Here is a 27,233-nt window from a genome sequence, read left to right as displayed (position 1 = left end):
TGCTACAAGAATCCTTTGCATGTGAAAATCCATCAGTTATACCTTTATTGATCAACAGAAATGCACAATATACTTGTTGCAAGTTCAATGGGCTTCTTCATCAGGCAAAATGTTACAAAGCAAACAGGAGGAAAAAAAACAATTGGAGATGTTAGTCAGATGCCTGCATGTTGTTTCAGTCCTTAGTAAAGGAGAGGATATAGTGTGCATTTTGCTTGTCCCGTAAGGGTTTCACTGATGGATTTTTGTCTGCATTTGTTAAATGGCCACCACAGCCACCACCACATGTTTCCTTTGCATATGGTTCAGATTGAGTCTGTGGAAGTAATTAACCAGTGTCTGAACTCAGTAATGTGTTGGATGAAAGTCAATAAACTGAAACCAAATACTGATGAAACAGATGCATGGAGGGTGGATCATTTCAGTTTCTGAGACTGACCTATCCTGGAGGGGGTTCTATACGCCTTGAAATAGTAGATTCACCCCTGAACAGTATTCACAAATCCAGCTTTGTCACTAGAAGTCCAGTTTCTTTCTTGGAAAATCATCATGGACCAGCTGCTGTTGATTTGCAGATTAGCACTGGTCCATGGACCACTACTTTGAGCAGCACTGGCCTAGAGCTCTCTACAGAATTCTTAAGTCTTCCACCAGACTACAAATCCCAGGTTTCCACTGGATGGTGTCAAGACAGTTAAAATGGAATCAGATTGCTAGAACTGTTCAGTGCAGGCACAATCCAGGTGCAAAATAGTGTGGCCTATGAAGGTATACCCTCCAGTTCTTCTAATTTGACAGGAATAGTCCTAATTAATCCTCTGTTGTTTCTTTTTTTCAGATGCTATTACAATGTGAAAGTTTCTCTCTTCACCTACCACTTCTCCCCTTGTTCTCCACTTATTTCAGTTAAACTGAGTTCAAAGTGGAAAAACAGTTCACACTTAATTCATCTAAGGGGAAAGGCAAGGAGGAGGCAGAGTCTTCCTATTCCCTGGAAGCTCAGGTAAAAGCAAACTGCTGCACAGACTCTGAGCTTTTGCAGTCTTCTTCATTATTAACTTTATTTAGTTACTGGTTACATTACTTTTTACTTTTTATGGAAGGAACCTCTTAGGATTCATAAAAGAATGGAACAGAACTTAACAAATTCTATTTGAAACGCTTCTACAAATTTCTAAAGTAACAGTATTAATTACACAGTGCACAGTAACACTGTATGCATTTTGTTACTTTATAAATGTACCTTCATGATGACCTTGTTACAAAAAAGTAGCATGTTCAGATCTAGTACTGACAACCATTGGGCTGCTGAATGTATGCTGAATGTATGCTCTGAAGCACTTTATTCCTCAATTCATTGTCTCCATTCCCACACCCTCCAACATTAATACTGTATATATATATATATATATATATATATATATATATATATATATAATTGCTTAAAATAACATGTATTTTCACATCCATTCCCTACATCACTCTATCATACAAAACATACAAAACATCTACATATATGCACAAAAACACCTGCATATATACACAAAATATCACAAAAAACACAATTTAATGCATCAAAATGCATTAATGACATATCTTTGTACTTCTCATCTAGCCTTGTTGAATTTAGTTGTTATTTATTAATTTTGAATCCCATAATATAAGTTGTAGTTTTTTATAGTTATTATCGGCTCTTTGTTCGTTGCTCTGTTTCTACAATTCTCCCTGTTCTCTCTTCTTGATAGACAAATTATATAATTTCTCTGAAGATGCCAGCCACAGATGCTGGTGAAATGTCAGGCGTAAGCTCTTCCAGGACATGGCCACATAGCCTGAAAAACCCACAAAAAACTATATCATATTAATTAATTGACTGGATGTCCAGCCATACACATTTCCAATAATTTCTTACTAATGCCCATTCTTCCTCACCTTTTTTTACTGATTTATTTTTCAAGTAATGGGTCATAATGTCCATTTGCATCATATCTGCTAATGTAAACATATGTATGTTGGAGTTTCTTTCTTTTTCTATTTTGAGGTGTGCCTCCAACATTTCACAGATGAAAACTAGGACACATGTGGCCAAGGAACATCAGTGTGTGGTCAAGATGGCAAAAATTATTAATGAGGAAGAAGATGCAAGCCAGGAGAGGCTGCAGCAGTTTGTTTTTGCCTGAGCCTACTGGGAAGAGAAAGAGTCTGCCTCCTCCTGTCTTCTCTCCTCTGGTGAGTTAATTGAGTGCAAATTGCTTTTGTACCTTGAATTTAGTGTGCAGCAACTGAAGTAAGCTAAGGAGAGAGAAATTAGGAAGAAAAGAGATAAACTATTGACGTTTTGAAAGCTGCGGAGAAAGTGGGATGACAAGAGGGTTAGACCATGGACCACAACACGATGTGGAAATAATCCTGTTTGAGACCGCTTTAACTGCCCTGGCTCAACACTAGGGAATTCTGGGAACTGTAGTTTTGTGAGACATTTAGCCTTCTCTGTCAGAGGGCTCTTTTGCCACAATAAACTACAATTGCCAGGAGTTCCTAGCACTGAGCCAGGGTATTTAAAGCGGTCTCAAACTGGATAATTTCTGCAGTGTGTTTTGGCCCTATCCGTGTCAAACTGAGACATTAAGGGTATGGAAGACTTTAATGCTTGGGAAGGTTAATATGAAGGGGATGCTCCAGGTATTCGGATCCCTCACTATTATAGGACTTAAAAGATAAATATTAGCCAGAGCATGGAAATAATAGTTACGGAGAGTTGGAATTAGACCACAACAAAATTACATTTCAAAAGTAAATAAAATGAGTAGGAACAATGTTACTTTATTAGACTAATGAATAAAATTTCCAGTGCAGGGCATATTCAGCCCTCCAACATTGCACAGATGAAGCCATGCCAAGTTACCATGGGAACTAGAATTGCATTTGCAAAGGGGTGACAGGCTGGTACATGCCTCACCTGTTCTGTAGTTGAACCTAGGCAGGGAGGTGACCTCCCACATCCTTCACACTACACAATTATAACACTATGATCCCACTTTAACTGCCATGACAGTAGCATACCTTCAAACATTTTACAAATTAAAACTAGGATATATATGGCCAAGCAATATCAGAGTGTAGTCAAGACAGCAAATATTATTAATGAAAGACACACAAGCTATGTGAGACTGCAGCAGCTTGCTTTTGCCTGAGCCTACTGGGAAGGGCACGATTCAGACATTTCTATAGGGCAGAAAGTAAAATTGCCTATTCCCAAAAGCTGCATCCCTAATTCTAGCTAACTCCAGCTGGCAGCATCTTCTCCACTTTGTAATTGTAAATCTGGCTGCTTTTCACACTAATAACCAACTTATGACTGTTTATGTGAAATCAAATCCAGCTGTGTTCATTAGCGTTTACTTCCATGTAAGCAGGCTATATTTCAGAGGAAGGGACTGGCAAAACTATCTCTGAGCATGCCTTGCCTAAGAAAACCTATTAATTTCATGCAGTTACCATAAGTTGACAGGCAACTTGAAGGCAGTCATCATGATGTAGTGATTTGAGTGTTGGATTAGGACTGGAGAGCAGAGTTTGAATCCTGGCTGGGCCATGTAAACCCACTGGGTGAAATTGGGTAAGTCACACTCTCTTCAGCCTCAGGATAGCAATGGCAAATCCCCTCTGAAGCACCTTTCCAAGGAAATTCCATGATAGGTTTGCCTTTACGGGCACCATGAGTGAGAAATGAACAATAACCAAAAGCCATAAATTGATGAGCAACTTGAAGACACACACACACAAAAGCAAAAGCAAGCGTAGTGGACTGGAGTGCATCAGTCTTCCAAGTGCTTCTCAGCAACTATATCCTTCAAAGGGACACATGTATTCTTTAGTGAAAATAATAGCAGGAGCCCTTTCACATTACACAATTATGTGGGTAGTGATTCCACTTTAACTGCCATGGCTTCATCCTATGAAATCTTGGGATCTGTAGTTTAGGGAGGACTATTTAGAATTCTCAGCCAGAGAGCTATAGTGTCTCCCCAGACTACAAAACCCAGGATTCCATAGGATGCAGCCATGGCAGTCAAAGTTGTAATACAGTACTATAACTGTGTTGTGTGGCTGGGTCACAGGTAACACTTTGGAGGCAAAGTCATTGTGATAAATCTATTCACTGGAGTCGGAAAACAAACTCACAATATCTTCACACATCTACAAGGATTAGAAATTTGGGTGGTTGGATGTTGGTTCCCCACCTCACCCTATCAATCTTGCTTTGGGAGTTCAGTTCTGTACCCAGTAGCCCTTTTTACACTTTTAATGGACTCCTGTTTGAGTTGGGCTGTGACACAGGAGACTAAGGTTCGAATTCTGGCTTGGCCATGTAAACCCACTGAATGACTTTTGGCAAGCCACACTCTCTCAGCCTCAGAGGATGGCAATGGCAAATGCTCTCTGAAGAAATCAAACAAGAAAACCCTGTGACAGGTTCACCTTGGTTGCCATAAGATGGAAACAACTTGAAGGTACACTACAACAACAAACAACAACTTTGGGATAGGATGGATATGGGAAGAAAAAGAAACCATATGAAGCAATGCCTGCAGTTAGATTAATAGAAAAATAAAGTAGGGTTTACCCAAAATCTTTTGAGGCTCTTATCTTACCCATGCTTGCTGGTTGGAGAAGAAAACACCTGGGTTGCTGAGTCTCTTCTTCAGGCAGAAATGAAGAGATCTGAGATGGTCAGAAGCTTGCCATCTTGGAAAACATGGTTCCTTTTACTCTCAAAATCTTGAGAGGTCTTGTGTGCCCTTTTTGGGGGGAATATATGGGACAGCAGGTCTCCATTATGGTAAGAGTAGGAAATGTATATGATGAAGAAAGGAGAGAAGTGATGGAGGGAAAGACCTGAAGATGGATGCAGAGAGTGAGAGAGAAAGAAAGAGAGAGGGAGAGAGAGAGAGATGGCAAATTATGAGCTCCCTGCATACTGGCCCTTTAAGAGACCAACCCTCCCAGCTCTGACAGTGCCAGGGCGATGGCTCTGTTAAAAAGCTCTGAGCTGCTGCTGCATCTCCAATTCATTGTGTGCATACATCCGCTACAGAGGCTGCAGGTGAGAGCTCAGGGTTGGGGACTAAATGAAAAGGGGCTTTGGGCTGAAGGGAAGGCAGTGCCAGCACATCTTGCTGGCAAGGCAGTGAGGGTGGTGATAGGCTCTCTTATGTTGGTAATTTTGTCATCCCTTGGGTACCTTTTGATGTGCAAAGCTTTGCATGCTCATGTTCTGCAGAATCACAGCAGCTTGTGGATCATGCAAGTTATTATACCCATTTTAAAGCCTGGGAAACTAAAGTCCTCCACCCCAGTTCATTCCATTTTTGGAGGTTTTGTGATTGTGCTGAAATGAGAATTAAGGGTGCATTTCTTCCCAGGTGCAAGTGTTCAGCTCTTATAATGTGTTTCTTTTAGTTTTCTTTCCAATATAGAACAGTATATGGAAGAGTGTTTGATCTGGGAGTGATAGAACTAGTTCCCAAACTATGAAGTGAACAGGGTGGCTTTGGGTAACTTACTCCGAGCTTTATTTACCCCACATGATTTACAAGGATGAAAGAGAACTCCATCTGCACCACCCAAAGCTGCTGGGAGGAAACAGGGCATGAGGGTTTAGTGGCTACATTTTGCTCTCCCACTATGATGTGCAGCTTGACTCTCTTGCTTGAGCCGTCTTAACTGTTTTGACAGCCTGTAGGTTGAAGCATACTTGCAAGGATGAAAATCCTATTTGAACCTAATGGAACCTGCATCAGAGTCAGCTAACACAGGACTGGGCAACATGCAGTCCATTACAGACTTGAAGGCATCTTTGGGATGGGTTGCCTGCTAAGCTCTTATGAAACTATCCACTACCCCTAATTCTTCTCCTCCAGTGGTAGTAGGATAATTTCTTGGCTTGGATGGCTATGGAGCTATGAATGTGGTATAGCTCATGAGAATGTCTAGCAGGACAAGAGCTCAGGCTGTGTCAAACAAAGATGGTGGCATGACTGTAACCAGCAAAAGCTAAAGCCAGAGTTCTCAACTGGGCTCCCATGTTCTGTTGAGGTGCAGAAATAGAACTGTGGTTGAGGTGGTGAACTGGGACTAAAGCAACTGTGTGAACCCCTCTGTGTGAATTATTTTGCAGGAACCATGAGCCGTAAAGTCGTGAGGTCCAGCAAGTTCCGCCATGTCTACGGACAGCCAGTCAAGGCTGACCAGTGTTATGACGACATCCGTGTTTCTCAGATGACCTGGGATGGGAATTTCTGCTCGGTCAACCCCAAATTCCTGGCCATAGTCGTGGAAGCCAGTGGTGGGGGAGCCTTCTTGGTCTTGCCATTGACAAAGGTACTCGATGATCCCTTTTAAAAATGACCCCTAAGGCTTCTTCAACCACCACCTGTTTACCTTAGCCATCATTTCTTGGAACAATTCAATGCCTGTTTGCCTATCCCTCTCCAAATTATACTCAAATGTATAAATCTAACCCCTAGTCTTCCCCCCAATACCATTTGTTTATGAGGAAGGAAGGATGATGATAGGGAGGAGGGACCAAACACTTGTGAAACTGCCAAAACAACAGGTTCTTTTTTGGCAGGTTCTTTTTGCCTTAAATGGCTTGAAGTTTGAACCTGCTGCGGAAATGGGGCCTTGAGAAAGAGGAAGTGGGTTAGTGAGTTTGGTGCAAGGAGAGAGGGAAGGAAATGAGAAGAGTGGTTGGTAATCATTGAAGTTCTTCCCTTGCTTTGTGCTTCAGTTCCAGTTCCATGATCATCTTAACTTATTTGATCCCACAATTGAGATTACAATGGATCCATGAGTCTTGGTTTTCAACCTCCTTATCTGTGCTCTCACCAATGCAGAAACAGTATGTAGAGAGATCTTGTAGCACCTTTGAGACTAACTGAAGAAAAAAGTTGGCAGAATGAGCTTTCATAGACTTAAGTGCTACAAGGTGCTACAAGATCTCTCTATTTACTAATTCTACAGACTACACAGCTATATCCTTGAACAAAACCAGAAACAGTTAATCTGTGAATTCCATATTTCTCCAGGTTTCATATCCTTTCCAGAACTTGAGGAAATAACTTGTTGGACTGCAGAGCTCTGAATCTCCTAGTCAGGACTGGGGGATTCTGGGTATTGCAGCCCTGAAGGTAACATCCCCAAGATCTCAGTTCTTATACAGTTCTCTCATTGAATGTTCTGAGCTCTGTTCCCATCATAGATGCCTGGCCTTACTTCCCCCTTTTTTTGTGTGATTCATCCATAGACTCAGTTTTTCACCCACTTGGGCTGAGTTGTTTTAAGTTCTTTTGTTTGTTTGAGACCTTGACAGGTCTACACTTCAATCCACAGAACAGTTCCCAAGGATTTGAAAAATATTTGGGTTATGTAGGTTATGACATGGAGTAAAGCTGTATTTCTTTCTTTGGCGACTAAATGTAGAGGTTTGAATTAAGGCTGGGCCTGTTCCCCCAATTTCCTCCATGAAGATCTTGTGCTTGCCCCTAGGATATGTCTCATGATTGCAGCGTGATATGGGAACTAGGAACAGATTCATGCTCTTAAGGAGCAAACACAACATGGGAGGTGGGGGCTGGGAATCAGAAAGAGATACCACATAAATCTGGTCTCTACAACTGTTTTGGGAATGAAGTCCCAAATCCTCTTCTCAACTGGGCAAGTAGCCCTTGGTTTTGACATTTTGTCCTTATTTCCTTACTAGTCATTTGCCCAAGTTGTGCTTCTAGCTACTTCTTCATTGGATGCAGGATACAAATGACCTACTTGGAGATAAGGTGGATGTTCTTGATCACAGGAAAAGCAGGAAGTGGGGGAGTTGATGTTCAGTACTGGCACAAACTATATTGGGCAAGTTGGCAGAAGAGATTTGGAGTGGTGACTGAGACCTGTGACACCGATCCAATAGTAATGGCGAAACACATCTAGACATCTTTTTTTATTTGTTTGTTGTGTACCTTCAAGCCACTTCTGTCTTATGGCAACCCCAAGGCGAACCTATCATAGGGTTTTCTTGGCAAGATTTGTTCAGAGGAGGTTTGCCATTGCCTCCCCCCTGAGGCTGTGAATGTGTTTGTATAAATGCATCCCTTCCATCTGCCTCAGTTTGGCAGGGGCAGTCCCAATTACTCTTCTGTCATCCCAGTTTTTCAGCTGCTTTTAAAATGTCTGGTTTCTCTCTCCTTCTCTCTTCTTCATCCTCGCTTCAGCTGCTGCACACTGAGTTCAGAGTGCAAAAGCAGTTGGCACTCCATTAACAGGGAGGACAGGAAAAGAGGAGATGGAATCTAGCCCTTCCTTGTCAGCTCAGGCAAAAACAAACTGCTGCATCTTCTCCTAGTTTTTCTGTTCTTCTTCATTAGTAATGATTGTCCTCATGAACACATTCTGATATTGCCTGGTCACACATGTCCTGGCTTTCTTCCTGAAATGTTGGAGGGTATGTAAATGGTCACATGTTAGTGTGGCCCAAATGGTGGGTCACTGTGTCACTGGGATTGCTGAAAGGGTAGCATGCATTTGCAAGATTATGGTAACTATCTCACCCCACAATAATTTTAACAAGTATCAGAAAAAACACCCCCTCTGTAAGCCATCCCAGCCTGCTCTTGTTCCTTAACAACCGCTTGATGTCAGCCACTGAAGGTTTTTGCAGCACGGAGATATACATGTGATCTGTTGTGAATGTGTGATTCAGCTCGCAAAGAAGTAATGGGAAAAGTGAAATGATAAAAATAGCATCTGGTTGTAACCATGTCTGCAGATGAACCTGCTTGTTAAAGGCTCAAGAGCAGATATTGGATGAAAAGCTGGCAACCCTGGATTTCAGGCTGGGATTAAAGCGATGTGAGTTGTTAGGAAAAGGTTGTGTAGGAGCTGGAGAAAAAAGTGGTGGGTGTCAGCCTGTGTCTGCAAAGGAACTAATTGGGGAAAGAGAGTGTCGATAATGGGGTGGGCGGGAAAGAAATAGAAAAGGGATAGAAGGAACGTTGCAGAAATAACTTGAGGAGGAGGTGAGATGCAAAAATCCAGAAGCCCAGTAACCATTGGCCCTTAAAATGAGTCTGGCAATAGGCTGGACTGGTTTCTCCTCCCAACTGGTGTCTTAAATCCCAAACACCCTGCAGAAACAAACCAGTTTAATAGCCCTGGCTGAATGCTGTTTCTGGGGGGATTTCTGGGGACTGTAGTTTTGTGAGACAGTTAGCCTTCTCTGTCAGAGAGAGCACTGGTGCCACAATGAACTACAATTCCCAGGATTCTCTAGCACTGAGCCAGGACAATTAATACTGGATTATTTCTGTGGTGTCTTTTGGACCTAAGTGAGGCTTTTGGATACTCCAGGTTACAAAAAGGACAAGGAGGTTTTAGGGGAAGGCTAGCATCAGAGAATGGCCAGGAACCTGCCAGGACTCACAGTATTGATAATGTGTGTGTGTGGATATTACTGCTGATTCCACTATAACTGCCATGGTAACATCCTATAGAATCATATGATCTGCAGTTTAGTGTGTGTGTGAGTGATGTGTGGCTTCAAGTCGTTTCTGACTTACGGTGACCCTAAGAAATTTGTTCAGAGGGGGATTTGCCATTGCCTTTCCCTGAGGCTGAGAGAGTGTGACATGCCCAAAGTCACACAGTGGGTTTCATGGCCAAGGTGGGAATCAAACCCTGGTTTGCAGAGTTGCAGTCAAAGACTCAAACCACTATGCCATGCTGGCTCAAATGTCCTTGGTTCTTCTACTTATAGTGTAAGTCATCCTGAGCTCAATGGTTAAGGTTTATTTCTGATCAAATGTCCACAGGATTGCTCTGTACAAACTGTCATGGGTGAATGAAACAAAGGGATGTGCAAATGGCTCCTGAATAAATACTCCCTTCTTGCTTTTATTTCTGATGGTCACGTCATGAGGGCTGTTGCTCTTGTAGCAAAATCCACACACAAAAGTGACATTTTCAACAGAAGACTCTGCAGTATATTTAAGTACATTTAAAATTCTCAACCAGAGAGCTCTAGTAGTTTACTTAGATTCCATAGGAAGCAACCATGGCAGTTAATATGAAGCCACAGGGCTGTAAATGTGTAGTGTGAAAGGGCCCAAGAACTACAGGGAGGAGGCAAGTGACTGGTCAGTGGAGACAGGAGTGACGAGAGGATGGACATGAGGATATCTTGGCCAACCTTACCTCAAAGTTGTGCTTGTGTGCAGAGCTAGGATCCTTTGACACGTCACAGTTACAGGACTGTGATTCCATTTTAACAACCATGGCTACAATCTATGGAATCCTGGGATTTGTAGTTTAGTGAGACATTAGAACTCTGACTGAGAATTCTAAATATCCCTGCATAAACTGCAGATCTCAAGATTTTATGGCAATTAGATCAAAATCATAGTGTTATAATTGTGTACAGTGGTCCCTCCACATTTGCTGGGGTTACAGGTGAAGGATCCCCATGAATGTGGAAAAACCGCAGATTAAAAACACTATACTTTTTACCTGAGAACAACGCTCTAGGAATCTCCAGCTTCTCCAGTGCAACTCTATGGTCAAGATCTGCCAGATGTGGATCATAGGATCATGCCAGGGGACCTACAAATGCCTAGAGAAGTGTTTTCTGTAGGAACTTGTAGATTCTCCAGCACAACTCTATGACCAACTTCTGGCAGATTCCCAGAGAGAACATAGTTATCGAAACTGCAAATAATCAAATCCACAAAAATTAAAGCCACAAATGTGGAGGGACAACTGTAAAGGGTCTTTACTATCTTTAATAGAGCTTGGAAAAGTTACTTTCCTTGGTTTACAACAACTGGCCATGGTGGCTGAGGGATTCTAGGAGTTATAGTCTAAACCAGTAACATTTCAAAGCTCTGGTGTATTCTTTATAAATGTTGAGAAGCACCTGACCAGATTAAAACAAACATGGAAGGCACAACCAGGATGGGTTGCAGTGGAGCTTGTTGCCTCGCCCAGGTTATCTTATGCTTTAAAGGTGGGTTGGTGCTGTCTATCCACTCATCCTGAAAACCACTTCCTGCGCATTATGTCAAGAGTGAAGATGGTAGAGCCAAGGGAGGAAGTGGTGACAAGTCATAATTGAGAGAGGCTTGAGAGCTAGTAGCACCCCAAATTCTTTCTCATAGTAACAGATGCTTTGAAGTGTGGTGCAGAAGGGGATTAGATATTTATGGCCCTCTGAGAGTGTATCTGAGAGTGTAGATGTAATGCAGTTTGACAACATTTTTAATTGCTGTAGCTTCATCCTATGGAACCCTGAGATTTGTAATTTTACAAGTTCTTTAGTTGTTTCTGCCAAAGAGTGCTGTTGCCGCACAAAACTACAAATCCCAGGATTCTGTAGGATGGTGTCATGACAGTTAAAGTGGTGTCTACAGTGTTGATATACCCCAAATCAAGGGCAGCCTTTTGCATGTGCTTTCTAAAACCTCTCACACTTTTACCATGGTTCCAGGAGAGGAGTTGTCACAGCTAGCTGGCATAGTGCCGCTTCCCACAACTCCATTAATAGAAGCAAATGATTTAATTTCAGGAAGGAGATTTTACAGAGAGTTGGGAGATATCAATGGTGGAAATCAATAAATACTTCTCTTTGCTTTTTGGATGAGAGGAGAGTTCTGAGTAACAGAAAAGCCTTCACTGAGTCATCCCTCCATATCCACAGATTCTTTGTCCACGGATTCAAGCATCAACAGCTTGAAAATATTTTTTAAAAGTATACATTCCAATTAGCAAACCTTGATTTTACCATTTTATATAAGGGATACCATTTTATTATGCCATGGTATTTAATGGGACTTCAGCATCCATGGATTTTGGTATCCACGGGGGGCCCTGGAACCAAACGCCAGCAGATACCAAGGAACCACTGTATTTTATCTTTGGTGCAGTGAAGGATAGACTATCTCATTCATTCACTTTTTATCCTTACATTTGCAGACTGGTCGCCTGGATAAAGCCTACCCAGTGGTCTCAGGGCACACAGCTCCTGTCTTGGATGTGGAATGGTGTCCTCACAATGACCATGTTATTGCGAGTGGATCTGAGGACTGTACTGTTATGGTGAGAGGCTGGATGGATCAAGGGGAATCAAAAAGGAAAGCAGGAACTGGGCTTGGGACCTTTCCCCAGAAAGGGAACTGTGGCAAATTGCCCTGGCTATCGACGTAGCTAGTCCTTCTTCCTTGTCACAGGTCCTGTGTGCATCATTGTCAACTGTCTTGGCATTGCCACTTTGATCATCACAAGCATCGGTGTTTATGGGGGAATAGTTGTAGTGCCCCAAACACTGAGCTTATTTAATTATAATGCTCTATACATGGGACTACCATTTAAAAGTGTTCAGAAGACTACAGTTAGTACAAACTGCATCCCCATACTGTTATCACTTGTGCTTTGTAGACACCACATATCACTGGACTGCCTTAAACATTTTGCTAGGCCACACAAGAGTGGGAGCAGTGCTCTCCAGAATCTCTTACAAGTGACTTTGCAGAGAAAGAGGGGATGCAATACTTGAAGCCTTACTCCCTGTAGTCCTTGGCAACATCCCAAGCAGTTGTCTCAGATCTCATCATTGTGCCAAGGATTTGTCCTAGTTGCATGTGGAGTTGAGTTGTCCCTTTAGGAAGAAGGGGTAGCGAAGATAGATTTAGAGGCTTTGGTAAGCTTGATATTGCTGAGACAGGGTATTTTATTCACCCACGTCTTCCATCCTCTGTCCATTCTTTCTTGGCTGTTTTGCTTTTAGGTCTGGGCAGTGCCTGAAGTTGGCCTCATACGGTCCTTGAATGAACCCCTGGTGACCCTTGAAGGCCACTCCAAGCGGGTGGGGATTGTCACATGGCACCCGACAGCACAGAATCTCTTGCTGAGTGCAGGTAACAAGTGGTGGATGTGGGCATAGGTAGATGGTGACAGAGAGTCTGGCCAACTTGTCTTCCCTGGTCTTTTTAGACTTACAGGTTGTCCTGCCTTTGGACTTATGGCTTTGCTTTTCTGCCCTTCCTTTGCAGGCTGTGACAATGTGGTGAAAGTCTGGGATGTGGGTGTGGGGCAAGCACCTCTCTCATTGGACGAGCTACATCCAGACGCCATTTATAGTGCATCTTGGAACCAGGATGGGTCTCTGCTATGCACGGCCTGCCGTGATAAGCGCGTCCGAATTTTTGACCCACGGGCAGGAGGCACCATTGCCAATGTAAGTGAAATCAGGGTAACCAGTCCTAGAAGAGACAGAATATGACCAACATTCAAATATAAACATAAACATATGCACACATGCGCACACAGTTGGCCTTTTGTATCCACGGATTTTTTATCCACAGGTTCAAGCATCCACAGCTGGAATATATATATATATATATATATATATATATATATATATATATATATATTCCAAAATACAAACCTTGATTTTGCCATGTTATATAAGGGTCACCATTTTACTATCCATTGTAATTTAATGGGACTTGAACTTTCACAGATTTTGGTATCCATGGGGGGACTTGGAACCAACCCCCAGTGGATACTAAGAGCCGTGTGTGTGTAACGATAAATAATAAAGGTATTCCCCATTGACAAGGCTGTCAAGTTGTGTCCAAACATAAAGGGTGGTGCTTATCTCTGTTACTAAGCCGAAGACTACTCTGTGATCATGTAGTTCTGCCTGCATATGCTGTGCTACATTATGGATTACGACCAAACCATGAATGTTATGAGCATCATTACAAATGACTGTCTTGGGGGGACATGCCTGCTCATAAGGGACCTACCTATTTACTTGTCCCATGCGGAAACACTCAGACATAGAAACACACACACACACACACACTTTCTCTCTACTTTTCTGCCAGTCCTCACACTTTTTCCCAGCCTCTTTTCCTAGCCCTCTACCTTGGTCACCAGCAGTGGCAATAAGTCTTCCTTTTCCAGGTTTTCCTTCTTTCCCCCTTTTGTGAGCATCCTTGTGCCATTTGCCATCTTACTTCTTAAGAATCCCACTGGGTGTATGAGGCATTCTCAGGAAATGAATGCTCTGGCAGCTAGAGACCATCATGTTGCGTTGATGCAATCCCAGTTCCCACCAAAATAAATAAATACTTTTTTTAATGGGGGAAGGGTATGGGTTTGTCACAGCAAAAACAATCATCAAGAAATCTAGTGAGACCCTAAAAATGTAAAAGTTTTATTGGGCATATGAAAATTTATGCTAAAGGAACTTGCTAGTTTTTCAAGGTGCTACTGGATTCTTTGGTGTGGTGTTAAAACCAGTTGGGAGTAATGAGGTGCTTTTACAGGGCCCCAAGATCACACAGACATTTGCAGACATCCAGGTTGCTATTCCCAAATATATTTGAATACTGGTCTCAGTTCTCAAGAGTGCTAGTCTTCATAATGCTCAGATGACAAATATCAACAGGTTTGTAGGCTTGCCCTAAGGTTTGAAGAAGTAGAAATATCTTTAGGGGGAAAACCCTCAGTGGTGGTGGATTTTCCTCCCCCATAGGCTACCATAGTCTGAAACTAACGTTTGAGTGATGGTGGTGGAGAATGAATGTTCTGAGGAGGAAGAATGAAATGAATTGTCTGGAATCCTGCGCACAGCAACACATTATGCTGCAACATTTTATTGCAGGTCCCATTTGTTGTAATTAACAGCTAACGACAGACTACATCTATCCACTATATTGTTTCATGTTGTTAAAAAAAACACTTCTGCAAGTTGCACAGAAAAGTATTTCCTTCTTGTTCATCTTGCCCCTATTACCAAACAACTTAATTGTCATTTGAGGAAGAGAACAATCGAGATAAAAGATATGTTGTGGGTAGGTGACAACTGGGCCCAAGCACGGGGAGAACTGGATTTTGTCTGCCTCTAAAAAAGCAGGACTTTAGAGCAGTACCAGGAGCCTGGCTGGATTTCATGTGTTACAAGGTGCATCTACATTGTAGAAATACTGCAGTTTGACACCACTTTAAGTGCTGTAGCTCCATCCTATGAAATCCTGGGATCTGTAGTTCTACACATTCTTTAGCTTTCTCTGACATAGAGTGCTGGTGCCACATAAAACTACAAATCTCAGGATTATACAGAATGGAGCCATGGGAGTTAAAGTGGTGCCAAACACCATTTTTACTACAGTGCAGATGCACCCTATGTTTCTTCTGATTAAGGTCTCTTCTGATGCCCTCTTGTCTCCCTCTAGGAACTCCCGCGCCCACATGAGGGGTCACGTCCAGTCCGGGTTGTTACAGTCAATGATGGCAAGTTGTTCACGACAGGCTTCAGCCGCATGAGTGAGCGTCAGGTGGCACTGTGGGATCCGGTGAGAAGAGCAGTGGCTATGCTGCCTGGGGGTCTGGGAGTTGCAGTTCAAAAGAGGTCATTTCCATATCCTCCTCCAGCTGTGCCAACTTGCCAGGGACAGCCCCAATTAATCTTCTGCTGTACCACTTTTTCAGCTGCTTTTAAGATGTGCCAGTTTAAAAAGGAGGAAGGAAGGGGGAGAAAAGAAAAGAAATGCAGCAGCACCTTTAAGGCAAACTTAGGTGGGATACAAACCGCCATATAGTACGTATTGTATATGTACTAGGGTTAGGAAGGGGCGGTGCTTCCGCACCCCCCTAACCCTAGTACGTATACAATACGTACAAGATGGCGGCGCCCCTTCCACATGGGCGCCGCCATTTTACATACTGGACGCATAGCGTCCAGATGTGTCGCGGCGCCTATGACGTCGCGAATGCGCCAGCGGTGCCTCGCGACGTCATAAAGGCGCTGCAAAAAGAAGCTCCGAAATGGAGCTTCTTTTTTGCTCCACGCAGGAGCCGCGCGGTTTGGCTGCTGCGGCTCCCGCGCGGAGCAAATGGTGCCGGCGGGAGACCGCCGCAAAGCAGCAGTCTGTATCCCGCCCAACTTTTATTTTTGCACAAGCATTTGCGCATATAAACCCATTTCTTCAGATACAGCACTAAGTGGTATTAAGGCCTCAGGCATAAAGCATATTTACACTGTTGTGGGAGTGGGATAGAATGTAATAGGAACTGATGCAAATTTTGTTCCTTGTCCTAAATGTTCAAAGGGCTGCCTAAGGTGACTCAGGTCTTTCAGATCTTTACAGTGGTTATGTCCCACCTTTTCTCTCCTTCTCTTACTTTCTCGCTTTTTCTTCATCTTACTTCGGTTGCTGAAAACTGAGTTCAAAGTGCAAAATTAACTCAGCAGGAGGGAGAGAAAAAGGTGGGATCTTGCCCTTTCCAGTACTGTAAGTTCAGGCGGAAGGAAATTACTGCAGCCTCTTGTAGCTTGTGTGTTCTTCCTTCTTGAACACACTCTTTGTGGAAAGGCTCTGCTCCTTGCCACAAAGCCTGACAGCCATTTGTTGACATTATTAAAGTCACTCCATTGACAGTCCTGGAGAAGAGAACCATACACTCCCTTCTGGGAAAGCCTGGCAGGGGAAGCTGGGGCCCTAGGCTGAAATATGGCTTATCTAGAGCCACCTAGTTTCATTGGATAAAAGCTGAAGAATACATTCCCTCATTCAAAGCCTCTTGTCTCTTGGCTTCTGCCTACACCAGCCTTCCCCAAACTGGTGCCTCTTCTTCAGATATGCTAGCCTACATTTCCCATGGCCCATGATGGTGTGACCATATAGCTAAACTGGCTAGGGTTGATAGATGCTGAAATCCATGATATGGAGGGTATCATGTTGAGAAAGCCGACATATTCTGCTAAAGCCTGCAGCAGTGATGTGTAGTCTGGGCCTTCATCCAACCATGGAGACACTATGGCTGGAATCTTAGGTGCAAATAACCTGGGCTTACATGTGCATGTCCTTTTACATCTGTTGTGCAAGGAGATATCCAGTACCTCTTTGCATAATGCCTCCTCACTCCCATACAAGGCATTTCCCAATATTAGGCAGGTATTTTATATTTATTTATAATCAGACATTGGTATTCCTTTAGGCATTTAGTGGCTGGGACTGCAACTACAGTACACTGTAATTAATGCTTTAACTGCCATGGTCCAATGCCATTAAATTAAGGGATTTGTAGTTTTGTGAGGGCTCTGGTGTAACAAAAAAACTACAAATCTCAGGATTTCATAGGATGGAGCCATGACAGTTAAAATGGTGCCAAACTGTATTAATTCTGCAGAGTGGCATCACTCTGGGGGAGGCATAGGGTGCCTGGACAGCACCCAGCTGCAACCAAAAGAAAAGAACAGCTGTTGACTTCCAGGATATTCAAAGTATGCGATGGAGACCCAGGAGGATGACAGCTACTCTTTTCTCCATGCATAGAAGTGCAGCTGGATGCTGGCCAAATATGCCACACCCTGCTATTAAGTGGTCATAAGGGGATGATCCAGTGCTGGGAAGCAGTAGCCCAGTGGAACTGCATGGGCTACTGTCCATCTGCATGACGTTGTATCTCAGCTTGCATTTCCTGCAAAAAACAAATGACCTAAATTTAGCTTTCTGGTTCTCATGCTCCTTTTCCTTAAACCCTTGTTTCACGCAGTTGAATTTAACTCACTTTCTCTTCTTGTCCTAGAGGAATCCTGAGGAGCCACTGACTCTCCAAGAACTAGACACAAGCAGCGGAGTCCTCCTTCCTTACTATGATCCAGATACCAATGTAGTTTATCTGACTGGCAAGGTGAGATCTGAGATAGGCAAGAATGCTGTTGTTTAGCCTAGAAAATAGAACTTGAAAATTGCTGGTAAAAGTTCTTATAAGCAATGTGTACCAGGAACAGCAGTTTACTGGGGAGGCTGTGAAGTGTACAAACTGACATTTCAGGGAAAGGTTAGGAGGAACTGAAGCTGACTTAGGAGACCACTCACATCCTTCACTGAAATTGTTTTAAGGGCATCTCAGCCCATACTTTGGAAGGAAGTTTGGGGCAAAAAGGGACTGAGCCCTCATATGTAACTCCTCAACTACAGGGCGACAGCAGCATCCGCTATTTTGAGCTCACAGGAGAAGCTCCCTTTGTGCACTACCTGTCTATGTTCAGCTCCAAAGAATCTCAGCGAGGAGGGGGCTGGATGCCTAAGCGAGGCTTGGATGTCAGCAAATGCGAAATTGCCAGGTATGTTATACATGTTTATATGGTTTTCTCTCGTTCTTCCTCCATGGAGCTAAGTTATATACTTCATTCCCATACGTTCAACAATTTTATCCTTCCAACTAGCATTGTAAGTGAATTTGTTGTTAGCTGCCCTGAAGTTGACCTCAGCTTATGGCAACCCTATGAATGAGGCATTGCTGAGACACACTATCCTCAACTGCTCTGCTCAGTTGCTGCAGATTCAGGACCATGTCCTCTGATTGCACACAGATTGCACATAAGGGCAATCAAATGTTAGAGGCACACTCAATTCTTTAAGAGCAATCCACAGCTTTTCGTGATCTATGCAGTCAAAGACTTTGCTATAGTCCATAAAGCATATGCTGGAATTCTCTGGGTGCACTCAGTTATCCGATGTATGTTTGCAATGTGGTCCCTAGTGCTTCTTCTTTTCCTGAATGCAGCTTGCATTCTAGAATTTCTTGCCCCATATATGGTTGGAGTGTTTGATGTTGGATATTGAGCATGATGTTTTGACTGGATGGTAACTTGATTCCTGTTTTGCCAGCTTTCCCCAATCTTGTGCCTAGCAGATATTTTAGACTACAAATTACACTGTGCTGGTTGTGATGGGGGTTGTAGTCTAGCACATCTGGTGGGCACCAGGTTGGGAGAGGCTGCGCTAATCTTTTGGTCCACAAAAGGGCAAAGTTATTTTGCTTTCAAAAACATGTCCTTGTTCAAACTGTTTGGTGTCTTTTGCAGGTTTTATAAACTCCATGAGAGGAAATGTGAACCCATTGCAATGACTGTACCTCGAAAGGTAAAAGATTCATGTATTTTGTAGCCTGGGTCAAGTATCTGGTCTAGATAATTTTAGAATAGGACCAAGTCTAGGAAGAATAAGCACTCGTTATTGGCCAAGACTAGTAGAGCTCCTTCTTCAGAGATGGTACTGTATTTGTTACTGAATATCAGTTGCTGGAGGGCATCTGTGAGGAAAGTTACTTTTTCTAGACTACAACTTTAAACTCTCCAGCTAGCATGACCACTTTGGATATCTTGGATGCATGGATCAGAAAGTTGGCTTGTACGAACCTTTCCTTCTAACTAACCGAAGTTCTTTGTATATCAGGGTGCTGTTTGTGACCCCTCTTTCCCCAGATGGACTGCAACTCCTATCAGTTCTAGCAAGCCTGGTCAGGGATGTGGGAGTTATACTTCAACAGCATCTGAAGGGTCCAAGTTGTCCTCTGTGTTATGCTCTGAATCCAACTGTCTAGGTTAGAGTATGACAAGCCTGTGGAATGTGTGCCCCCCACCCCTGATGACTGCAACTCCTAGCATCTCTTATCATTGAACTGTACTCCAACAGCACTGGAGCCATATGCATTCCAATTTTGTGTTAAAGAAACCAGTCATAAAAGCTTCTGTTTTCATGTCCGTAAAAAATGTGCTTTGAATAATTTGGAGGCCATAGAGAGTGAATGGATGCAACAACTGAGCCCATAAAATCAGCTACTGCAAAGGTCTAAGAAGGGATTTCTCATACAGAGACTTTCTCATCCCTGCTTCTACACCATCATCTGTGTGCCTAAGGCATCAACATCCACTTGCCCTTCAGCTCCAATCTTGGATTGACTCTATATAGAGTTGTCCCTGGAGTTTTCTTAACTTCAGAGCCCTTAGCTTCAGTCTTGAAAGGTGAATAATTTATTTCTCTCTCCTTTGAACATCTGGAAGGGAGTTCTTCCTCCTTGTTCATCAGATCGACCTCTCTTTTTACATGCTTTCTGCAGTCAGACCTGTTCCAGGAAGACTTGTATCCAGACACAGTTGGCCCTGATCCTGCACTGACATCTGAGGAGTGGCTGTCAGGGAAGAACGCCAGTCCCATCCTCATCTCCCTCAAGGATGGCTACACTCCTCAGAAGACCCGAGAGTTCAAGGTTAATCAGACTCTCCTTCAAGGACCCAAAAGAAGTCATGAAGGGACACCACATGGGGTAAGAAGTGGACTCCCTTGGGCCACCCAGGCTGGGGATGATGGGTATTGGGGAAACATGCTTCGGGAAGGCTGTTCAAGATTATAGGCTATTGGGGGAGGCAGGGTAGGAGGGAAGCACTGATCTAGCCTGCGGAACACTAGACAAAACAAAAAGTGCTCAGATCTCATTTAAGTGGGAAGCAGGTGTTGTGTATCAAGACTGAAGGTGGTTTTATGATCTCCTATAGAGTCCAGCTTTAGACCAGCTCTCTGAGGACCTGAAGCGACTGCAGGCCACGGTCTCACAACAGGAGCAGCGCATCTCAGAGCTAGAGAAGATTGTGAAGAAATAACTTAATGTCTTCCATTCAACCAATCCTGTTTGCCATCAGTTACATTGGACTTTGTTCACTGGTCTTTTTATTTTTTAAAAGCCTTTTGTTGTACTGTGGGTGGATCCTCAGGGCATTATTAAGTTCCACCTACCCCAAACTCAGGTCAGAAACTAAGCTTGCCAGTTCCAGAGAGGCCCTCCTTTTTGGTTAGCCAGGTTCACTGGTGTCTTGGTTCTGCTTGGGCAACATTAAATACACATCTCCCTCATTCTAAAGCCCCAGGGAGTCGGGGAGAGGCAGGCAGCCATCTCCTAGAGGCCTGATTGTATGCATGTACTTTTCTACATTATTTGCTTCTCTCCTTCCCCGTTTCTTTTGGAAGTGCTGCAAAGGGCCTTCATTTGAGGTCAGGTGCAGAGCTTGGGGGTGCCACATTTTGGAGTATACTTCCTAGAATCTCCCAGCCAGCATGGCCACCATTGCAGATTCTTGGAGCTGTAATCCAAAAAAGGAACCTTTCCAACCTCTGGCATAGGTTGCATCTTAACTTTTCATAGAATTTTCATGTTTTATTGATCCACGGTACATTTTAGTTTTAGTAACATTTTTTAAAAAACCTGCAAGTATTTCTAAAAGCTGCAGATGGCAAGAATCGTCTTAAAGAGGCATCTACTCTTGTGTGAGAAATGGGGGCTATTTCTTAAGACATGTGCTGCAATCTGTCTGCATTGCCTAATAAAGTTTACTTGTTTCTTTAGAACTATTGTCATGTGCAATAGTTTTATGCAAATATTCAATTTGGTGAAAATATAAATCAAATCCAAACAGTCAATCAAGATTTCTTAAATTGTGTAATTAATGCTCATGTTTGTCTGATAGGTTTTTGATACTTGTTAACTTCGTTATTAACTCACATATTAATTCTGGGAAGGGTGGGCAGTAGAATTAACCATATATTAAACAATTCTCGCCCTCCCATCTTTAATGCATTAAAATGATGCAAGCACATTTGATACCAAATGAAAGCGAAAAAGACAAATCTATTACCATGCTATTCCAACATGAAATGATCTTATCTCTGCCAACCTTCAGCCACTGGAGGGCAGCACTCTTCTTTTTCATTAAGCTGCCTACTTGCATTATTTTTCAGTAAGGATGCAAGGGCAATGATTAGCCCAGAGGTTTAGGAAAGTATCTGTATCCACAAGCAAGACAGGAGTGCAATAGCATCCTTCTGCTCAGGTAGCAAAGCCTGGAAAAGCTACTTTTCTGGACATCAGCTCCCAGACTCCTCAGCCAAGCTGTTCTCAGGTATCCTAGCAACTTATATTTAGAGGAAGACCATCTCTTATACTGGAGGCAACATGAGTATTAGCTATGGGTAGCCTTCCTTTTCACAAATTTGCCTGGTTCCCATTAAAAGTCATGGCTAGTACATGATCAAGTAGCAGCAAATCATATAACCATGAGCTATCCCTTTGTCAGCTTCAGCCTTCTTTCTATATTAGAGCATGGGTGGGTAAATTCTTGGGGCTATTTTTGTCCCCTCTGTGTGTGGCACAATAGAAATAATGTGACATCAGTTCTGGTTCCCATGTCAGTCAGTCTGGAGCTGAAATTTGAGGTTTCTTGGTGGCAGGTGGGGGAGGACAGAAAAAAAAGGCAAACCTCTGTATTTGTGACCAGTTCAGCCCCCAAAAGAAAAATTAAGGGTGTTCAGAGGATAGAATGAGTGTTGTGGACTTTAGAGGCTGCATGCAGCCCATGAGTCACACATTTTCTACCCTTACATTACACTCAGGATGCTGTTTGGCTGCAACTCTCAGGGATCCCACATCCTTAAGTATTTGTTGTTGCTGTGTGCCTTCAAGTCATTTCTGACTTGTGGCACTCTTACAGTGAACCTACCATGCTGAACAAAAAAAAGGCAGAATTCAATCACAGTGGGAAAGGTCAGCCTTTCAAAACCTGGTTCCATCCACATGGCTTGGGCTGCAGTGCCAATGGCTATACTGGCTGGTGAAGGCTTAAAATAGAACAGAGGTGAGCAAGTGGTCTTCCAAAGGTAACTCCTAATATCCCTAGCCAGTGATATGGAAAGCTGCGTGAGCAGTTCACAAACATGGGGAAGGTGGGCCTTTCCCCACTGATAAGAGAATCAAGCTTTAGAGCAGAAGGGATACAAGTTGGATTGACAAATATACACACAGAAATGTTTCATTTTTTTTAATTTTCTGCCTCATGCTCTTTCAAGTCTACTTAGGACTCTCACTGGAGAGCATAGATGGGTCCCACCTCCACAGCATTACATTCATTCCATTTCCATCTCTCCTCTCCTCTTGCAGTAGATGTTTTGGTCCAATCTCTGGCCTGCTGCTTTTTAGTCCAGAGGGAAGGGACAGAGCTACATCTATCACTTAGCTTCTTGTTCCTTCGCCCACTGTTCTGGTGTCAGTGTTCTCTGTTCAAAGGCATGGATATGCTTCAGCTCCTCAGATAAGAGTTCATTGACCAGGCTAGTGAAGGTGAAGTGAAAACGAAGAGAGGGAAAAAAAAGGAAAAATTCATTTTCTGGTACTTTTACTATTGCCAGACTCTTTAAGTCGGTTTCTCAAGTCCCTACCTCATCATTTTTAACTATCAGCAACAATATTTGACAAACGCTATGAAATAAATAGATGTTAAAGGGGCTATGTCTGTTAACAATCACATGGAGTGGAAATGCATTGCCATTGTGTAGTTCAGGTTGAGGTGGGTGAATCAATTCCTAAGAATAAATTGCTTCATCCATTTAGAAGCAATCCCAACTTCTGCTGAGGGTTATCTAACAGACGTTAGAAAAACAGTGGGATGGAAGTACTGCTCCATCAATGGAGAGAAGTTGTAGTTGACTGTCTTTCATTGGAACATACTGTAAAAATATATATAAAATACAGTTATCTGAGCTCTTAATATGTTAAGTTTTCAGTGCCTTCTTCTTTTCATAAAATTTACACAATGTAAAGGAAGTCTGTGCTATTGACCTGTCACATGTTAAAATATTTGCAAGTATATCAATAAAAATAATTTCCAAGTAAGGTTCTGAATTTGTTTGAACGTCAGAATTAATACACATCGTATATGCATTGCTGGTTCCCCTCTATCCAAGTATTTAATTTGAAGTACCTGCTTTTTGGTAAAAACTTCTGAAATATCATGTAAAATTAACTTGCCATGGTTCTAGTGCTGTATGATACACGATTCTCCAATGTATTTAAGGCATTTGGAAGTTTTCTGAATCAATGTTTTCCAAAACCCAATGGCACCAGTCAAGATTAATATGATCACTGGCCAGAATCCTGTACCAGCTACTTGGTTAAGCACACTTAACGATCATGAATATGAAACAGTTATGATGAGTAAAAACTGTTTTGTATTCATAATCACTACTTATGATTTTGACATTATTGCCACAATCATAACTTCCCCTCCCAAATCTTTTATTGGGAATCAGCTACCTGGAGAAAAGGTGAATGGCATTTCTGTCCAGCTTTGTGTGTGTGGGGGGAGGGGGAGTTGGGCCAGGCGAGGTTACTTAGAGCCCGTACAGACAGGCCAAAATAAAGCTGCTTCAGGTCACTTTGGAGGTATGCTGTTTAAATGATGCATGTGTCCTAAGAGGCCAGAAGCCATGCCAAAGCCATGGTCCAGTCCTAAGGACTGGAGCACAGCTTTGGCACAGCTTCTGGCATCTTAAGATGCATGTGTCATTTAAGCAGCATACCTCCAAAGTGACCCAAAGCAGCATTATTTTGGGCTGTCTGCACAGGACCTTAGTTAAGGATATTTAAGTAGCCGATACAGAATTCAGGCTTATATTTTTCAAAAATCCCAACTGCTGTGTGTCTATTTCTGAACTGCAAATTCATTTGGCATAATATCTTATGCAACTTTGAACTAGGCCTCTTGGTGGAAAAACAGGAAATACATTCAATAAATAGGTTCAAGGAGAGAGAGGTTATAATAGTGGTGTGGATTGGTTTACATTTTTAATGGAACATATGGAATTCTGCCTGTTGTGGGCAAAATAACTTCCATGCTCTGCTAATCTTCCGCAGCCATTGGTATTCAGAAGCCTGACTTCCACTGCCCTTGATATTAAAAGTAATCTACTACTACCATCATTAGTAGCTGTGGACAACCTCACTCTCAAAGATCAGTCTTTTTTGCTGTTGCATGCCTTCAAGTCATTTCCAATTTACGGCGACCCCAACGCAAACCTATAATGGGATTTTCTTGGCAAGATTTTTTCAGAAGGGGTTTGCCGTTGCTTTCCCCTGAAGCTCTTTACCTACCTCACAGGAAGAGTAGAAAACTATCTCCATTGCCCTGAACTCCTTGGAGAAAATGTAGGATAGAAATGAAGCTAAATATATGAGCTAGTCATAGAAAAAGAACAACAGATGAACAAAAGAAGAAAAACTGAAGGTACACCAGTGGAGAGAGGTAAAGAAGCTCTAGGTCTGGAGTCTTACATCCTTTTGGCCCTCTTTCAAATTCTGTCAGGACTGCTCAAACCATTAAGGAAAAAACTGAGACGACCCACAACAAATTACCTCCTTCTTGTCCCACTTACCGATGTCGTTGGAGTAACGCCTTCCCTCGAAAATGTGGGGACACTACCAGGACTTTGAAACTTGTGGCACAGCGTCCAGGAGTTGTATCTTCCACTTCCTTGTGTGGTTGAGGAAAGAGAGAAGCAGTGAAAAAATCTATTAGTATACATTGCTGAGCAAATTCAAGATAAAATACTGGGAAACTATTCAATTAACAGCTTCGTGAGCAAAATGAGAATCTGCATGCATGCGCACCTGATGCATTACGGAAGACCAGTGGGGTAAGGAACAAATCCTATGCAAGACAATGGGATTTTTAAAAATGTATTTATGGGATTCAAGATGGTTATCTTTAAATAGATTTATCTTTAAATAAATGAACTGAAGAAAAGCTGAAGGTGTTTCCAAAGATCCTGGCACACAGAGAATCAACCGTCTGGTTTTACCTGACTGTATAAGGCACTAAGCAATTTATAATGGTTTCATTTCTCATCTCTTTAGTGGTGTTTATGTCCTGGGATCCTAATGCTTTGATTACACATCTCTCCTAACCCTCACTTTAAAGCTTACTCAGGAAGGTACTTATAAATGCACTGTTGCAGGGAAGCTGCCAAAAGTACTCCACTCCCATTACCTGATGAATGCCAAGATTTGGAGCTTAAGGGTGAGGTTGCAATTCTATGCAAACTCTCATAAGGGTAATCTCACTAGGCACAGCGGCCTAAATCCAAAGCTCAGTTCTAATTAGAATGGGCCTCCATACAAAAACAGGAGCTAGTGTAGACTGATAGCCTGGAATTAATTCAATAGGCTGAGTTTATTTAAGGCGTAAATACAATTGTCTGTCCCAAGTAAAGCTGCCCTATGGAAATAATAGAAAAGACTTCAAGGGCCACGGAGGAAGATCATTAAAGCACCGCTGAGCAATGGCCATCCAGCCTTCCTTTAACAAACCTCCAAAGAGATGGACTTTGATTAAATTATAGATATAGATATCTGTATCTCCAAAACCAGCCTATAAAAAGATGAAAAGTAATGTTGAAAAGGTTTCTTTTTTCCTCCCTTCTTTCTCTTTTTTCATCTTTTAGATAATGAGATAAAGAAGAAGGGAATAATTGCTTCAAGGCAGGTAATTGGGGAAGTTAAAGCCCTATTAACTTTATGTATGTATGTATGTATGTATGTATATAAGCCTCCAAAGAAGGAGACTCTGCCACACTCTTTCCTTGTCAGGAACCCTTCCTTTTAAGTAAAGATACAAAGGTCCAAAGCCCGCTGCAGAAATAATCCAGTTTGAGACCGCTTTGACTGCTCTGGCTCAGTGCTAGGGAACCCTGGGAAATGGAGTTTATTGTGGCACCAGAGCTCTCTGATGGCCCACAAAACTGCATTTCCCAGAATTCCCTAGCACTGATCCAGGGCAGCCAAAGAGCTCTCAAACTGGGTTATTTCTGGAGTGTGCTTTGGAGGAGCACCCTAAAGCCACGCAAAAGAAGGGAAGGTAAAGGAAATGTTTATTTTGGGAGCAAAGAAATAAGTCGTTTTTAATGCGGAACACAATTAGAAACAGCGACGAGAAGAAGGCGCCATGATGCCTTGCCTTCAACGGTAAAAGATTTCAGTTTAAGTATTAACAATGAAGAACGTAAAACGCAGAGAAGGCTGAATCCGCACAGCGGAAACAATGCCGCTTGGCAGCGCCTCGATGCTATGGAACCCTGGGATGCGTAGTTTTCTCAGAGAGCTCTGGTGCCACAACAAACTACAGCTCCCAGGATTCCAGAGCCTTGAGCCAGTGAAAGAGTTAAAGCGGTGCCAAACCGGGTTATTTCTCCAGTGTGGATGCAGCCTGAGCCTGGCTTTTAAAGGCGAACCCAGTATTAAAAGCCAGGAAGTCAGGGAAGGCAGAAGCAGCAGGGGCCTCACCACATGCTCGGCCTCCAGCCCCTGAAGCAGCCGCTCCCGCAAAGCCTCCGCCCGGAGAACCACCGCCGGCTCCATCCCAGCCACTAACCCTCTCCGAATGAAAGAAAACGCTCAAACTCTCCCATTTCCGCCTATGGGTGACGTCACTTCCGCCCCTCCGGCTCCCTCGAACCAATCAGGTTTGATCTCAAGTCACTTCCGCTTCAGACAGAAGTCAGTATGGC

At 42.8% G+C, this 27,233-nt stretch overlaps 2 protein-coding genes and 1 long non-coding RNA gene across 5 annotated transcripts in view; 2 read left to right on the top strand and 1 right to left on the bottom strand.

Moving 5' to 3' along the window:
• Positions 1-2,093, top strand: part of LOC121932782 — a 4,267-nt gene extending 2,174 nt beyond the window's left edge. Inside the window, exons 2-3 of the long non-coding RNA XR_006104416.1 lie at positions 839-1,003; positions 2,042-2,093. This is a non-coding gene — a long non-coding RNA (uncharacterized LOC121932782). The remainder of the gene's footprint in view (positions 1-838; positions 1,004-2,041) is intronic.
• Positions 2,094-2,118: 25 nt separating this feature from the next.
• Positions 2,119-23,565, top strand: CORO1A (coronin 1A). 3 transcript variants are annotated; one of them, XM_042471656.1, is made up of 11 exons: positions 2,119-2,229; positions 6,182-6,384; positions 12,022-12,144; positions 12,833-12,962; positions 13,098-13,282; positions 15,291-15,410; positions 17,647-17,751; positions 18,042-18,187; positions 18,932-18,989; positions 19,966-20,172; positions 20,402-23,565. In XM_042471656.1, exons 2-11 carry the CDS (start codon positions 6,187-6,189, stop codon positions 20,504-20,506), a joined length of 1,377 nt encoding a protein of 458 aa, XP_042327590.1. In that variant the 5' UTR covers positions 2,119-2,229; positions 6,182-6,186; the 3' UTR covers positions 20,507-23,565. The 3 variants fall into 3 exon arrangements, with proteins under 3 accessions (XP_042327590.1, XP_042327591.1, XP_042327592.1); XM_042471657.1 differs by lacking the exon at positions 2,119-2,229 and adding an exon at positions 5,004-5,107; XM_042471658.1 differs by lacking the exons at positions 2,119-2,229; positions 6,182-6,384 and adding an exon at positions 6,884-6,904.
• Positions 22,700-27,164, bottom strand: BOLA2B (bolA family member 2B). The gene is made up of 3 exons (XM_042471757.1): positions 27,010-27,164; positions 25,104-25,201; positions 22,700-23,004 (listed from the first exon to the last, which is right to left on the bottom strand). Exons 1-3 carry the CDS (start codon positions 27,082-27,084, stop codon positions 22,902-22,904), a joined length of 276 nt encoding a protein of 91 aa, XP_042327691.1. The 5' UTR covers positions 27,085-27,164; the 3' UTR covers positions 22,700-22,901.
• Between the last annotated feature and the right edge of the window lie 69 nt (positions 27,165-27,233).

Source organism: Sceloporus undulatus, chromosome 6 (assembly GCF_019175285.1).
Source record: "Sceloporus undulatus isolate JIND9_A2432 ecotype Alabama chromosome 6, SceUnd_v1.1, whole genome shotgun sequence".
NCBI lineage: Eukaryota > Metazoa > Chordata > Lepidosauria > Squamata > Phrynosomatidae > Sceloporus > Sceloporus undulatus.
The sequence above is the reverse complement of the archived record's forward strand: the minus strand, read 5'-3'. Positions and strand labels throughout refer to the sequence as shown.

Coding starts and splice junctions, on each gene's coding strand:
- CORO1A (XM_042471656.1), top strand. CDS start 6,187: ATGAGCCGTAAAGTCGTGAGGTCCAGCAAGTTCCGCCATGTCTACGGA. Junction 13,283..15,290: donor CAGGAGGCACCATTGCCAAT/GTAAGTGAAATC, acceptor GTCTCCCTCTAG/GAACTCCCGCGCCCACATGA. Junction 15,411..17,646: donor AGGTGGCACTGTGGGATCCG/GTGAGAAGAGCA, acceptor TTCTTGTCCTAG/AGGAATCCTGAGGAGCCACT.
- BOLA2B (XM_042471757.1), bottom strand. CDS start 27,084: ATGGAGCCGGCGGTGGTTCTCCGGGCGGAGGCTTTGCGGGAGCGGCTG. Junction 25,202..27,009: donor GGCTGGAGGCCGAGCATGTG/GTGAGGCCCCTG, acceptor CAACCACACAAG/GAAGTGGAAGATACAACTCC. Junction 23,005..25,103: donor GCGTTACTCCAACGACATCG/GTAAGTGGGACA, acceptor CACCTTCACTAG/CCTGGTCAATGAACTCTTAT.